At 39.6% G+C, this 16,507-nt stretch overlaps 1 protein-coding gene across 3 annotated transcripts in view; it reads right to left on the bottom strand.

The window, feature by feature from the left end:
- Positions 1-16,507, bottom strand: part of LOC128891647 (diuretic hormone receptor) — a 54,813-nt gene that overhangs the window by 12,444 nt on the left and 25,862 nt on the right. For all 3 annotated transcript variants that reach the window (XR_008460877.1, XM_054151300.1, XM_054151299.1), the window contains exon 2: positions 4,139-4,328. Coding sequence is in view for 2 of the 3 variants with exons in the window: in XM_054151300.1 (XP_054007275.1) it covers positions 4,139-4,328 (190 nt within the window). In the remaining variant the exon portion in view is untranslated. The remainder of the gene's footprint in view (positions 1-4,138; positions 4,329-16,507) is intronic.

Here is a 16,507-nt window from a genome sequence, read left to right as displayed (position 1 = left end):
CACAGTGCTCTTTTTCCACCGATATTGTTTTTATATAAAATGCAGCGCAAGAACGTTTTTCTCGTTAAAATTTATTAACGAACGCAGTTACGTGAACTTTTGTTTCAAGTTGCTCGTTACACCGATACCTTTTCCGCTGGCTGTATTAAAAGCCGCAACTTTCCCTCGAACAAAGAGGTCAGTAACAAGCTCTCGAGATATGAAGAGAACGGCGAGGAAGACGACAGGATAACGGTAGTAGAGCCTCTTTCGCGATGTTCGCGAATAAGAAGCTAATAGAACTGCGAGGTACTTGCGATTTTTCCCTGCTTCCTCTCGAGGGCCACGGAGAATTGTAACTGCACCGTGTCGCGACGAGATTCGTTTGTACAGAAATGAATATTTCCGTCAATCAAATTCCAAGGATACAGTTCTATCATTACACAACGAAAAAGCAAGACTATAAACGTGATGGAAATTGGAATAACCAGATCTAGTGTAATATAAACCTCACATGAGACAACCATACAAGAGGATGACCACATGCGTAGCCTCCTTGAGTACAAGTTACTCGAAGAAAACTAATAAAAAACTTTTAAAACAACCTGATGTTAATTCTTACTGGTGAGAAATTAGTATATCTGCGTTCTTGCCCATGTAATTTTTAATTAAACATTCCCTGGATAAATGAAAAAGCCCGGAAGATCGATGGAACAAACGTGCTACAGGAATATTTTAATATTCTCATCGTACAACTAGAAAATATTGCTTTTTTTTTTTAAGAACAAATAACTCTTTCCTTTACTGAAAAACTTACTTTTTCCTCTGTGTCAACTATGTCTACCGTAAAATTATCCTAACTCCACAAAACTGAACGCAACAGCAGCGAACTTCGCAGACGCTTTAACAAATTACGCGGCTGTCTGTAACAGTGAAACGACTTGGTCGAAGTTAAGTAGCCGGAAACGCGTGCTCCTGTCAGTTCCCGAGCATACAGCCCTTAGCTATTTACGTCATGTGTCGCGCGTTCACAGTGTTCACATTCGCGTATGCGCTATTCATTCGGAGATCTCGTTACGCGTTACGTTGCACAGGAGGGATCGCAATTGACTACTTGACGTTTCATCTATTGCTCTCATCGAGCGTTTACCACCACGTTTACTTTTTGCCTGCGACTCTGGATTGTTCGAAACATTAATAATTTATAATGGGTGAACGAATCGAAAACAGAGTTATTTCAAAGCTCGCAGACATCGATTATTGCCGTACTTTCCTCGAGAGGGGACAATGTAATTGATTTTTTAGGGTGGAGGGGTTGAGCTCGTTGTCGGCTCTTAGAATGCAATATAATTAGATGATAATAGAATCGAAATGTATTCTGTTATATTATTTAATGGCAACACATGATAAACTAGATATTAGATAAGCTAGATATTATATGTATAATTATTGTGGTACAATACAATATATATGTATTATACAATATATATGTATAATAATAATAATACAAGTATAGTAAAATATATTTCGATTGTACTATCATCCAATTATACAGGATGTCCCAGAATTAGTGTAAGAGCCGGAAATGGGGGGTAGCCGAGACGATTCTGAACCACAGTTTCCTTTGCAAAAATGGTACTTCGTTTTTTAATTATTATATCCTTACTATACCCTGGATAGATATTAAATTGCATATGTACTAAAAGACAAAGAACCCAATGCATCCTAAAAATTATATCCTTCTAAATTCTTCCATCCGTTACTACCCATGTCCATTCCCTCTGAAAACTGAGAGAACCGAAAATATCCCATACGATACTACGATTGCAACGTAAAAGATTCACGCGGAATTTCCGTAGTTTTTCTTGGAACACTTGGTACACCGTACGCCATAGCAGGGATGGGAGGCGTCAATAATTTACATCTCCTGGAAACCATGGATTCTCTGCGGAAGTGTACGTTTCAAATCCCCCGGATGAACTTAATACAATATCCCCGGCGTTTCGTGTATCCCGCAGGATACGTTAGGTGCACGGCTTAGCTCGTGTTTCTGGAATTAACGTTCGCCTTGGTCGTTAGTCTTTGACCTCCATGGAAAGCTTGGACGGGCATTAGCTATGCTCGATGTCCGCGAACAATTTCCATATGCAACGGGGTCTTTTACCTGTTGCGGCTCGTTGATTCAATATAGAGCCGGTCTCACCTCTGGAACTACTTCGCAGCTCAATTTCTACCTGGCTGCCACCGTCCGCGTACACTTTCGCCAACCTCTCGTATAATTTTGTCGCTAATTCATCGCTGGAGCAACGGGGAAACTCCTGCTGCTTGGTTCTTGCTCTTGATATCATGACAATATCTATTCAATTAGACTGCAGATTTTATGTACTTACGACGTACAATGATATAGTAGGCATACATAAAATATACATAATTTATGTAGAATACAGTCAGTCCCATAAATATTCGCACCCTGTATGTATATAGAAGAAATTTGTCTAAATTAAATGATAGGTTTGATATTCCAAATCAATGTTTCATTGTAAATATGTACATGAGTAAACTTTACACGTGTATGTATCTACAATGAAAAATTTATTAGGAAACGTCAAATCTTCTTTCTAACACTAAACCAATCACGACCGTTCAAATAACAGTTTTCAATCTTTTGTACAGAGTTCTTCGATCCAATATATAATTATATGTATACAATTGTTTCATTATTCAATTTAATTTCGCGTAAAATATTTTTGTATTTAGTTGAAAAAAGTGTCTTTAGACTTAAAGTGTTAATTTAGACTCTCTTCAATAGATACAGAGCGTAGGAATATTTATAAAACTGTACGTAAATAAAATTACATCGTAATTATTCCCTGTAATTTATCAGGAGCTTAACACAGCATACTTCTGATCACCCTACAAGGATACTCGTGAATCGACTCTGGCAGTAGCGTGTACTTTTAAACAAATAATTAATACCCCGGTAATAATAATCTTCTAACCGGCACTAATGAAGCTCCTCGTGCTTATACCATCTTCCCACGAGCAGAAACGCCCGAATAATTTGCAGAGATCGAGTTTCAGACGAATGACCCGAGCGACTCCGACGCGCAACGATTATAAATACAGTTTCCGCTTCGCGGAGCGCGTAAGTAGCCTGCGATTTAAGCAGCCTGTTGTCCGTACAAAGAAACGGGATTGCTATAATATTTTTCAGCGTCCACCGTTAACGAAGCGAGACGTAAAAGTGCTCGCTGCTTAGTGTTGCAAATTCCGCACACGTGGAAACCCTAATTTATCACACACGTCGCATACGCGGCATGAAGAGGTTTTTCTCAAAACGACGCGCATATTTCACGACTAATTTCCACCGTTGTCCCGTTTCGTTTTTATCAATGCTGGCTAGGAGCTTTACTCTTGTATTTATAGTCGTCTTCCTGGGTAGATAAGCGTCCAGGGAACCGTTTTTCGCTCCGAGAAAAGCAACGTTGAAGACGGCGAGATTACACCTGCGAGGTTTTCGTTCGAAAATTTTCTCGTACAACGCGCGTAGCGCAGCACGCTTCGATTAATCATTTTGGGAGGAATACGCCGCTCTCGAGATCGCTAATTTGCTCGCGTGGGAAACAATGAGTGTTGATATTTACGGAGACCAAATTAATCATTCGTAAATTTAGCGTTAATTAGTATAAAATAAAATCAATAAAATTCAATAGAAACAGCCAGATCTTGCCTACGTTAAAATAAACCTGATCAAAATTGCGTGTCTTCGTACTCTGCCACGAGAATTATGTCTTTTATTTAAATAAACTAGTACTTTCAGAGCTTGGAACCATTTCTCTGTAATTTAACACGTTCGCTGCCAGATACTCTTGAAAATTTCTACTGCGATTAAACTTTGTTTATAGATTATTAAAAACTGTGATGTTGGTGTTTGTAATTTTACAAAAATTCAAGTATTTCGTCCAAATTCATTTTCTTTGACATTTAACTTCCAGAATTAATTTCTTTAAAGCATTGTCACCCATATATGGGTGACGTAGCGATCACCGTGATAAATAATTCCAAGGAATACTTTCACTCGCGATCAGTGTGCCAAGGTTTTGAATATAAGAAATCGGAGGAATATAGGGCATCGGAGATACGAATGAAAATTTCTTACTTGCAGTAAAGAAAAATCGAGACTGCGAGAACGAGGGTAAGCAGGGAGAGGCTGTATCCGACGAAATAAATAGTCGTTGAGATGACTTCGGTTCCACCCTCGATCGCGGGTTCCCGTACGTCGCTGCAGAGGCTATAATTGGTATAGTTGCTCCAGACGCCATCAGGTTTGCACCAGCGGCTCGCGTTTTCTGGAAGGACAGAATTCGATTCATATTATTTAGTTTGAATGTTATATAGAATTTCTGTAATGTTAAAATAGCGTAGGTAATTAATACAATGATTATATTACAGTTACCAACTATTTGTGTTATTATTTAATGAATACGCTACGTATTAACATAACACAAAAAGGATGTAGATTTAACATATTTTTTTAAGTTAAGTTGAACAGTATAAGTTTGTTAAACTTAGATCAAGAAATCGTTAAAGTTATGCTAATGTACTCAGCATAGAGTCTGTGGCTTATGTCGAATTTAACGCGAAATTTTCAAGAGTGTAGGTAAACAAATTCAAACGTAATTAAGACATTAAATACCAGTTGAGATGCGTCAAAATAAGTATTTAACGTGTAATGTATTTAAACGTAAATTTTCAATTTTAATGCGAAAAGAGCCTGCCGCCCCCCCCCCCCCCCGTGAGAGGTTCGTCCATTCTCAATCAATATTTCTCCATGTGCAAACATTTAAATAGAAATCTGGTGAGATAGATGTCGGTCGTCGTTCCATTATTCAGATCCGTCAAGCAAAGTGTCCACGTAATCGGTAAGACTAAAGAAAGGTCGTTCGCAAGGCTGCATATAAACGAGTTTCTTAATATACATCAGACACTTTCTCACCCGACCTTTGACACATGAATAGATGATTAACGAGGAACTATAACCATACCACGAAAGGAGACGTGCACGAGCTGCGCTTAATGTTTTCGTCCTTCGAATTCCAAAATCTACTCACGTCGTCTGACCAAAGGAGGCTGATACTACTTAGAAAAGGGTTATACGGTAAAAGTAGATGGATATTATTTCTTTTGGCTTCGTTATACTGTTTACGGTGTTGGAAATGACGTGGTAAGATCATAGACTAACACTGGACCGATTAGCGATGCTATAAGGATTTTAAAAAGAGGTTGTTTGAATTTTAAAGCAGCCCTTGAAGCTGCAAGTGGCTCAAGAAAAACTGACTCGATAAATCATTTTATATTACAACATCCCTCGTTACAATATTGTATAATCCTGATTGATGTAGACCGCCCTTTTAATTAACAGAGCCTCTGTACAGTTTCCGTCAAAAACATTTTCATTTCATTCTTCCGTGCCAACGCCGCGATTTTTCCGCCCTCATATTCCACCGCAATGCGATGGAAAGCTGGCAGCGATTAATTTCATTTCCAGATTGAATTTCGAAATGACGCACGGATTCTCGTTTTACGCTAAGTGAACAGTAGATAAAAAAAAAAGAATCGGTGGCCTTGATATCGTTAACAACGCGACACGAAAACCTCGGGGGTGTTATCGAATTTGTTTCCCCTCTTCCATACCACATGCGATCAGCGTGTCGCCATTTTGCACGAAAGGGTAGCGATAACGGGCTACGTTCGATCGCGATTTTCGTTTCCACGGTGGTTAAGATATTTCTTTTTAAAAGCGCGAACTGCAGAATGTGGCTGGCATTTTTCGGTGAGCTCGCGTTATCCGATCGTTCCCTTTGTGATAAATTCAAACGCCGAGAGGGGCTTGAAAAGGGACAGAAAGAACCATGCTCGCCCCAGAGCTTTCCATTTTCGTTGGAAAATCAGGGGCTCGCGAATCGTCACAAGAACATTCCGTGGCAATCGAGTAAAATTTCAACGAATTAGTCTGGCCCGCGAAAAATACGAATTTCGCCCGATTCACTGGGGTTTCGGGTCGCATTTACCTGTCGACCTTTGTGTCTTTTCGAGTGAATGGACGGATTTTGTATTGCTTTCACGTGGAAATTTCAACGTTGTCTGAATGGAAGAAAAAGGGATAAAATGGCTGAAGTGGAAATGTTAAATATAATAGATCTCCGATACCTTTATTTGTTATTGAGTGACTCGTCGGTTCGTCATTACTGCACTGCGAATTTTATGAATTTGTGACAGTATATTAATACAAGACGAGCACGTCGAGTGCTCACTGTGTATAATCACTGAGCGACTTTCTAGAAGCCGAGATTTTCCCCGGAAAGCAGTCAGGGAAAGGATAAACAACTCGTCACGTTCCACTTTAATCGCGCTTACATCTGGAGACGCGGCTAGATAATTAATGCACGATCTTGTAATGCACTTGAATGCAGTCGACTTAACCTACTTTCCGTAACTTAACGCGGTTTCAGCTCGTACATCTCCGTCATACGCTTCGAAAAGACGTGTATCATTCACGCGATGAGAGCACCTTGATTTTCGCGGAACCTCCGTCATTAATTTTGTGAAAACTCCGCGAGGGAACGGTTACCCTTGAAACGTTGTCGATCGTTCGACACGAATCCTCTAATCTTAAGTACCACATTTTCTTATTCGAAACCATAACCTTCGTTACAATCGTAAAATTGAATTTTCTAATTTCAAGTTATGTATTTCAAGTATTTTGTTAGTCGAAGCTGTGTGATTTTTGTTGCAATTTTGAAATGTCGATACGGCGATAAATTTAAAGCGATTTCGGCTCTCATATAGTACAAATTAGCCGAATGGTCTTTGATTCGGGACGACGCATCACCGTTTTCAAACAGATTAAACTAAACGAGGCGTTGATGAGTGCGCGATGAAGAACACATACTACAATATAAAAGTCAATCAAATGCACATATATTATCTACGTTAATCCGAACGTGACGTTATGTTAATTTAAATCAATTTATGAATAACTAGACCATTAGTCGAGTAACTGGACTGTTACTATTGCATTGAGTTAGCAGATATGATTCGGTATGTTTAATTATATATGCGCGAATAGCGGTGACATTTCCAATATGAATTAAATTTTGTTCCCAATAACGTGGCTATACACAGCCCGAAGGTATGTGCGCTCATGTTTAACGAAATTTTAAATTATTATATTAATTAATAGATTATATTCGACATGCTTCGTCTATATTTTTTGCATATCCTTTTCCACAGTGTACCGATGACGTTTCCAATATTAATAACATATTCAAATTCCACGAATTTTCTTCCTTTCGTTCGAACGTGTAATAATTTCCTCGACGTGGCTTTGAACGACGGCGGCCATCTTTGTTGGTTAAGATTGTACGTTGTTGTTTGAAGTCGCGGAATATACATGCTACACGAATATCGATCAGGGCTTTCTATAGAGCTTAAATCGGAGTTATTCCGCATTACGGAGAATTACGGATTATAAATGGAGCATTGCTCTGAAGGAGATACATGTACTATGGGTATTAATGTATGCATTTCAGCATGATTTAGTAGAAAACAATTTTCGTGGACGATTACTGACAGCGACCTGCACTCGCAGCATTAAAGTGTCGCGATTATTTCATACAAGGCGAATCAAGAAAATTGTTTCTACTGCGAAAATTCTCCTCGAAATTAATAGAATACCTAATGTCAATCCTTTCACGCGTGTTGGGACGTAGAAAGGTATAACAAATTATTACTTTAAGTGAAAGCGATAAATTCTTATAATGTATTGCTCTGAGCTGCGAAAATTGCTCTCGAAATTAATAGAATACCTAATTCCAACTTTGTCAAAGCAATAGATTCTTACAACAGTCGAGACGTACTGTGTCTAATTTTTATATTTTCTAAAAATAATGCGAATACTTGCACAATTTTCTACACCGTCCTATGCATAATTTTGTTTGTATCTCGAACACGACTTCATCCAAGAATTACCATTTTCACATTGTTATTCCCGTTTCAATGGAACAACGATTCGCTGGGATACGTTGCGAGGAACTTTTCCTTCTTTCCTGTACCCAACGAGTCCAAGTTTCTCATCGTCGTGAAGTTCCTTCCGCGACTTTAGCCACTTCGTTGCGTTATAATCAGCATTTCAATTATGAACGGCGAACAATGGACGCCAAGCCTCGCGGGAAAAACAATGACAAAGGGCTGAAGGGGACAACAAAAACGGGGGTGTAATCCATTTATCGGGAAACGGAGCGAAATAATCGTCTTAATGAAACTTTGGCTCGATGCTAATGACTAGACTAAGGATTTTATGTAGTTTTAACGTTGTAGTCTGAACGTATTATTATTACTAGGGTTCGGATTTTATACATTTATGATACAAACTGATCAAATAAATGGATGCTAAACATACCCAAAACTTATATGTGCTTTTGCAAAATGAAATAGCAATAATATTATAATAATCGCACGATATGTTCAACATACATTATGAGTATTTTATGTATATCCTCTGTATTATTCTACCTCACAAATGCATAAAATCAGCAGTCTGAGGATTCAAGTAAATAATTCGTCTTTATCGAAGACGAAGGTTTGACATCCTATTTTTCTTCCCAAGAAAATTTAATTTAACGTTAAATTTTGTTCACTATATATTCCACCGTATATTTAACTCAACCCCGTTACCGTGTTAGCTGGCTCAGCTGAGCTCAACTTTTATCGCGACCTATCGTTGTCAGATTCGACGAATTTGATATCTCGAAATGCATCTGGAAACTGCAATGCGCGTACGGCTGAATTTAACCGAAATTCGGGGTGCTTTTCTGGTCGATAGCCTGCGATTACGTGTCTCGGTGGCAAACGTGTTTATCTCTCGGCTGTCAGCGCGACAGTTTCAAACAGTAGGCTTCCACGAGCGTGAAATAATAACGCGTCGATCAATATTTTAATGAGATTGTCGTCGAATGTCCTGCGTATTGACAGTGGTCCGTGGATAAGAAGGCTGGTGGTGCGAGGTCGAGCTTTGAAATCGTCAAAAATGGATTGCTGTCGGGAGGCTGCGAATTTTTACGCATTTATGACAAGTGAAAACATAGGAGGATATGTTGTATCAACAATAAAATATACGTAAGACTGTTTACAGCTATCTATGCAGTTGTACCTTGCATCGTGAAAAGACAATTTCGTCTGTCCATAGGCGAGCGCGTTCTACTTGTTTCGCGGCTGACCACAAACTGAATTATCTACTCGCTGTTGTACAACCAGGTACTAGTTCGTTCTACTTGTATACCTTTTACCTCAAGTGAATATGCATTGTTCGTGATAAACCCTGGAAGTTCGAATATATGGAGCGAATTGTGCAATATTAAATCATGAAGTTTGCTTTCTGTACATTAAACCCTAAGAAAAATATACTGGTAAGATTAAGGAAATAATTATGATTGGAAACTCTATGATCGGAAAATATCATTTGAAGAAAAAGATAGTCCTGGGAATTTTAGCGCAAGATTTTATAAAATAGAAAGGGAACAAAGGAACCATGGATGGCCAACTTAATGTCTCCCGATGAGAAAACAGACGTTTATGAAAAGCATCCTGTGCACATAGTTCGCATTCGTGCGTCATAATAGGAGCGAAATGCGACCCTCCAATAACGTTATCGAGAATGATATTGACGGAATGTAATTAAATGGTCGACCAGCGTGCAATACCATGACCTTCCACGACATTGCCATTCCTCATCTCACGAATTATTCGTATTTGAATACCACGAACGACGAGAAGTCGCTGGAATAAAATAAAAACTGCTCCTGCAGGGCGAGAATATTATTCTTCCTACGCGAAGCATCGACTGCCGAGAGCAGATGGATTAAATAATATTTGTTTTCATTGAAATGAAGACAATCGATCGATACGTCTGTAATGGGAAGTGTTTCCGTCGCGAATCGACGCGAGAAGAAAAATCGAGTTACAAGGGATTCGATCAGCGGACAGAGCAATTACAACGCGGACGGTAATTCGATTTATCGTTCTCCTTCGATAGTAACATTCTACTGGGGTTCCAATTACACCCAGTATGTTTTTCTTTTCTTTTTTTTCGCGTGCGTTCCCGACGTCATAGCTTCTTCTGGAGATGACTAAAAAGGGAATGGTTAGTGGACGAGAGAGAAAGAACCGTTGCTGATTAAAAGTTAGCGCTTTAGAACGTTAATCGAATTTCAACGTCGTCCAAGTGTCGTGTAACATTCACGGTCCTTTAGGAAGCTCGAATTAACGAGCGTCGCAGTCGGTGAATTTCCATTGAGAGGCTCCGTAAAAAGCTATCAGTAATTAAATACAAAGTGTTTCGTATAGAACTTCGCGCAAACGAGCCAATCGAAAGTCCAGAATATACATATTTTTACGTATCCTCTCCAGAACCTTCTATGAAATCAGTTCATTCAATTATTTTCACCCCGCGACACCCAGTCCGAATGAAATTATATCAGCCAATTCCCTCGGTGAATTTCCGCCCTCTGTCTAACTGACATAATTCGGAAAAACCCGCGGCGCATTGTTAGCTTCCAATCCATCAGTCAGTCGTGAAATTTCCATATCAAATTAACCACTCTCGGATCGATACCCTTCTCGACCCGACGCAGTGTAACTTTCGATGAATAACAATCTATTTCTTTGGGAATCGTGAAACGCCCTGTTGATAAACTTAACCAATCACTGAAAACCGAAAATAATTTTCCCTCATTCCTCGCACGGGTCAATCGAGACCCAAGGGATCGTCCTAAGCCCGATAAGTCTCTTTCGAAGGATTTTCCGCATCGTCATCGCGCATCCGCGAGATTCAATTTTAATTCCCGGGCTCCGCGCTTATTTCCGGGCTGAAATGAAGATCAGCCTGTGCCCGCTGTACGCGAGTCGAGGATTTTCAGATTGGTCGGCGAGCGCTTTACCAGAAATCGCTCGTCAGAATTGCGTTGAAAAGATATTGGAAATCTTCGATGCCCGTAATCTCGCAATCTGCAGCGAATAAGCTAGGGCGATTCTTTTTGTGTTTATCATTCGTCACCTAGAATGGCGTCTGACGTTTTTATCGACGCCCTCGGGATGGCTGTTGGCGCGATTTATCACGTTGACCGCCGCGTCGCCCATATATGGGTGATAGGACATTAAACAAAATTAAAACAGCTTTATTCGGAAGATGAGTTGTTAACACGTTCACTGCCAGATCGATGCACACGGAAAATTTCGTCTCGAAACGATTGTGAATCATACAATCTAACATTTGTCGTATTACTTAGTTTTGTATTTTCAACAAAATTTACAAATTCTATCCAGGCTTTAGCCTCATAGAAATGTTCACAAAAGTTAGTGTGGCAGCGAACGTGTGGGGTCTTTCGTGTTTCTTATTGTTGTAAATATAAAAGCTTGGCTTGTTTTATGCTGGCACTATATATAGAAGACGGTTCCGTTTTCCCATTTACGGTGTATCTCTCGCAACAACGTAAACAAACCTATATAGAATGCGATGCACGCTTTAATAGGTTGCTAATAGGAAACCCTGTACGGTTCTCGGCGTTGTTGCTCGATTAATATTAATCGTAATTGATAAAACAATGCTCGAGGAAACGAATACGAATTTGTAGCTAAGCTCAGTACCCTCTAGGCATCCTATAGCTAAGCTGAGTACTTTCTAGCCCCCTCATAGCTAAGCCCAATATTTTCTAGGCCCCCCATTGCTAAGCCAAGTACTTCCTACGCCCCCTATAGCCCAGCTCAGTAGCTTCTAGGGCCCCATAGCCGAGCTCAGTACCTTCTAGTTCCCTTTAGGTAAGCCTAGCCCCCTCCAGCCTCCCATTGCTGAGCCTAGTACCTCTATTGCCTCGATACCTCTAAACCGCCGAACATAAAAAGCAGAATTATTTGTTCACCAGTGAACGACCCCATTTGCGGTTTTACCACGAATAAATCACCCCTTTGTACACCAATGTCGCGGCTCGTGGACACTTTTACAGCTTGTACATATTTGATGTTTACGAGGAGTTCGTTTCGGGATAATAGCACTTCGGTAATAAAAATTCCACTCGTAAAAAAGTGCATTATTGCTCTTTGCATGGCACGATGGGACTCGCGGAGAGAGCAGATAACACCTCGGTTATCGAGAACAATACTTTCAGGCGGTTGTACGATATTAGGGCACGGAATCAAAGAGAAACGAAGCGACCCATCCCGCTGTGAAATCAGAAACGGAGGAAGGAGTTAAACTCCGATACGCAAGTCCGGGATGATCTCCTTTGATTACAATTCCCCTGGGCGTTTCTTGCGTTATGAAAGTATTGTTGCCGGAAGAACCGAGGACTGGGGAACATCAAAGAAATTCTCCAGCTCTTCCGTAATGGGAGTAACTTTATTTATACGTCGGTTTCGTGAGGAATTCTACTTGCGGGAAATTTAGAAAAGTTAAAGAAAACGCGGAAGTAACAACGATATCTATTTTGCAATGTATAGTGGAACAAAGTTCACGTTTTTATCAGCGACCTGCTTCATGAAATTTCCTCCGAATACGAGCGCGATTCGTGCCTTGTGTCTCGCATGCAACGAGAGAGACTCTTTCTCCTAGTTCAATCATCAATAAAGAGTCGATTTTTTTTATAATTATCACTCAAATATATTTTAAGCTATTCAACGAATCAGAAAGTATATTTTACTTTAATATGCGTACATCTCTATCTTACTGTGTAACTTTGAAACTCCCTGTGTTGCAATCGAGGGAGCAAGACGAAAGGGTGGAATTAAGCGAAATGTCATATTCCAAGGGAACTCTGATAAGCCCTGTAATGCTCTCCGATATCTGAAACATACTTAATCCTAATCTTTTCGATGGAATTTATTTCTCGACTTCCCGTCGTTAAAAACCAATTTCCAGTGAAACAGCCGTTAAACCCCTTGGAAGCTTGCCAATATAATCGCGCGCGGCACGTGGTACGACACATGGCACGTCGATCAGCAAACAGGGGATTCAAGCAGAACCAACGCACGCTGATAATCCTCCCCGAGATACCGTAACCGAGAGAATGCTTTTCTCTTAACGCGAATACGTTCCATCGTGCGAATAGTGCATATCTCTCGGGAATTCAACTCAAACTCAATGAAACTCTTTGGAATATCTGTTCCGACATCGCAAGGCTGGCATAACTTACGATCAGTGATGATAAGCTTTGATCCGAAATTAGGTTTAGCTAAATGTGAAAAGTATTTTGTGCCAACAGTATTCGAGAAAGTAATTCTATAAATCAGAATTTCATATTAACCCTGTGCACTCGAATGTCGTCTATGAAGGACACCACTGCAAACATAAACCCTTTATGTATGACCTATTTCGTAAAATGAATCCTTCATGTTTGCAGTGGTGTCAATAAAATGTATAAGAATTTATAATCAAGTCTAATAATGCCAAAAAAATAAAAACACGTTACCAAAGTTAGACTATTTTGCGTAATGTGATTCCTGTTCGCGCATTTTGCAACCAGATCAGTTCCATTTTTATCTGATTCATTTTTATCCTATGCCCTAGACCAACAGGCGTTTCACGCGACTTCAGGGACACGCGGATAGTCGTCAATAAATTTTCTTGGACAACTGCTCGCGTTAATTGTCACGCCCGACGGTTGCTGATATCGTCGACCAATGGTTAAGTTTGTGTAATCAAACTGTCGCTAATTTCGTCGCTCGAGGCGAAAGCAACTCCGTGCTATGGCTCCTGTTAATAGATGGATTTAGGGAACGGTATTGTTCTGTTGAGTTGCTGCCAAGGGTGGCAATTGCAGAGTACATTGCGTACTATCTGCTTGAGGTTTGTGACTCTGAAGCGCTAGACATTCTCGGCAAAAAGATTCACGCTTAACGTGTAAACAAAGAACCAGGGTTGGACAGTGATTGATCATTGGTTCGGGTGATAATTTAGTGGGATTTTATTTAAAATTTTGAGAGAGAAGGAAAAAAGTGAAACGGGCGTCACGCGAGGCAATCATTTTACCAGCATTGGGAAGCAGAAAAAGAAATGTAGGAATATCCTGTCGAATTAGCATGGAAAGCTCGTCAATTCTCGGAATAATTCATGAATTCTACGAGAACTGATACTTTGAGTTACGAAACGAACTATAAATATAGAGGAATTAACGAGATGAGATAGATCAACATTGGAAGAAGCTAGAAAACTAATAAATAAACAGCTTCGAAGGTGGGAACTCCGAAGGAGAACGTACGGAGTGCTTGGAAGAAAAAGTTACAGACAAATCAAGAGTGAACTGCAAGTCCAAACAAACAGGTCTTCCTGATCAAAGAAGAAATCAAAGACGAAAGACCACGGAAGAAACAAAGCTGAACAAACAGCGATGTAGTAATCGATAGTATCGATAGAACACCAATTGGCTCCAAAGATAGAAATACTCAACGAAATATAATTTAAAGGAGAAACAACAGTTTAAACTATCGCAGGAGAGATACTGCAGATAAATGGAAAGTGTAACGTAAACGTTGATTTAATTCTGGCCGAGAGAGGTGCGTATTTATTCAGAACCGCGATGAACCGTGCAATTTTTATTCCATTACTCGGTTACCATTAACCGGGGCAGCCTAAATTTTCTCTCCGAAACTTAACAACTTCCTACACGTTGCATTTACATGTAAAAACACGCTTAAAATATTCTTACAATAATTCCTGTTGCACGAACCCTCTCCAAGTAATTCCGTCGCGCTAAAATAACAAAAAGCGCGAGGAATTCCTACCCTCTTCGCGAGACACTATCATGAGTTTCGTGTTCGTAAAGCATCGGCTTTATGGTGTCTGATCGCTCTTCATTAGCGGCGATCATATATATATATTCCTGAATCGCGCGCATCCGTTAATTATTTTGCCTTGCAAGTGGTTGTCCATCGTCATCATTAAAAATGTACAAACTTGGCACTTCTCTCCGTATCTATACAGTAAATGTATAAGTAGTAGACGAGTAAATACATAAATAAATATATCTGAGTAAATATATAAATAAATGTGTAAGGCTAGGAATTTTTGTACTCGGGCTCTTTTTAAAATTTTAATGAATACAAGTCAGAAAACATATTTCAAGAATGTTCGTCTGTCTATCGATTAGAAATTGATATATCGATGAGTTCAATTGATAAAGTTTCGTGCACGCGTGGAACATGAAAATGTAAAATGTAAATGTGAAATAAATCAAATAAAATTTCGCCAATTCCTGGTAAATATAGACGGTATAATGAAAAGTAACGAAATGAAGATATTATTTCGTGTTTCCTGTTCTCCGTGAAATACTTTCGTTGTCGGAGATTAAAAGTTCGACAAAAGGAAGAATGAGCTTCCGGGGGATTGGTACAGCAATATGAAGTTATGAAAACGTGACTTGAAAACGACTCGTGTTCTCTTATTTCGTTAAGTGCTTTTCAGAAGTTGTTGCGAAAGTAGATTTGAGTTCGCTACCAGTGTAATACCGGCGATAATAATTTCGAATTACGACTAAATGCGATATTTGACGACGAGAGTGTTCGTTGGCGAACGATTTACTCGAGTAAACCTCGATGAGAAATAAAAAGAAGCGAATTTTCAGTGAATATACCTTAGAGTAGAGTACGATTTCTTAAATATTAAGGATTACAGAAAATCTTGTTTTTTAAAAACTGTGTCTCTATATTAAAAATTCTCAATTAATCTAAATGGCATCATATGTCTTAATTGAAACTTTTTACCCGCTGTGTACTAAAGCAGTTCGCAAAAATTAATATTAAAAAATATGACGACCTCGCACGAGTCTAGAATTTATTTAATACGACTCGAAAATAAATGTAAACGTTACTACGATTTACTAAATGTAAAATCAGAACAAAACTATGCACCACAAGTTTAATCAAGTGTAACGCATAGCTGCAGACGTATCACAAGGTTCCCTTTTATCTCGCAGATATGCAGCGGTTCTGCGAATGTCTCGCAAACGCCATTAATCGCTTCACACGTTCCAGAGCGAAAAGCTATAGTCTCTGAGCTGCACGATCAGTTAAGCCTGCTGCACATACACGAGACGACGTCGTCCCTATATCCATTTCCTACTTCCTAAATTATTCCTCATTCCCTATGTAACGCAGCAGTTCCACGTCAATCCGGTAAAGTAGATGGTATTTGCGAGAGTTAGGCAGCGTCGTATTCGAGAACACCGTACCTCTCGTGATTCCAGTGCAGATCAACGTCAGCCTAGCCTCGGATACGCTTGATACGATTAGGTCATATTCACGAGTACAATCGGAATGACAATGACCCCCTCACTCGAACTATCTTCTGGGTTTATCTATTCCCTTTCCGCGTTAAACACCTTTTATCCTGTTCTTAACAACTTATTAATTTTTTGAAGGAGTTGTGCAAGCTCTGTGTGTGTGTGTGTGTGTGTGTGTGTGTGTGTGTGTGTGTGTGTGT

Source organism: Hylaeus anthracinus, unplaced genomic scaffold (genome assembly GCF_026225885.1).
Source record: "Hylaeus anthracinus isolate JK02 unplaced genomic scaffold, UHH_iyHylAnth1.0_haploid 12002, whole genome shotgun sequence".
Lineage (NCBI taxonomy): Eukaryota > Metazoa > Arthropoda > Insecta > Hymenoptera > Colletidae > Hylaeus > Hylaeus anthracinus.
This window is presented reverse-complemented; position numbering and strand designations above follow the sequence as displayed.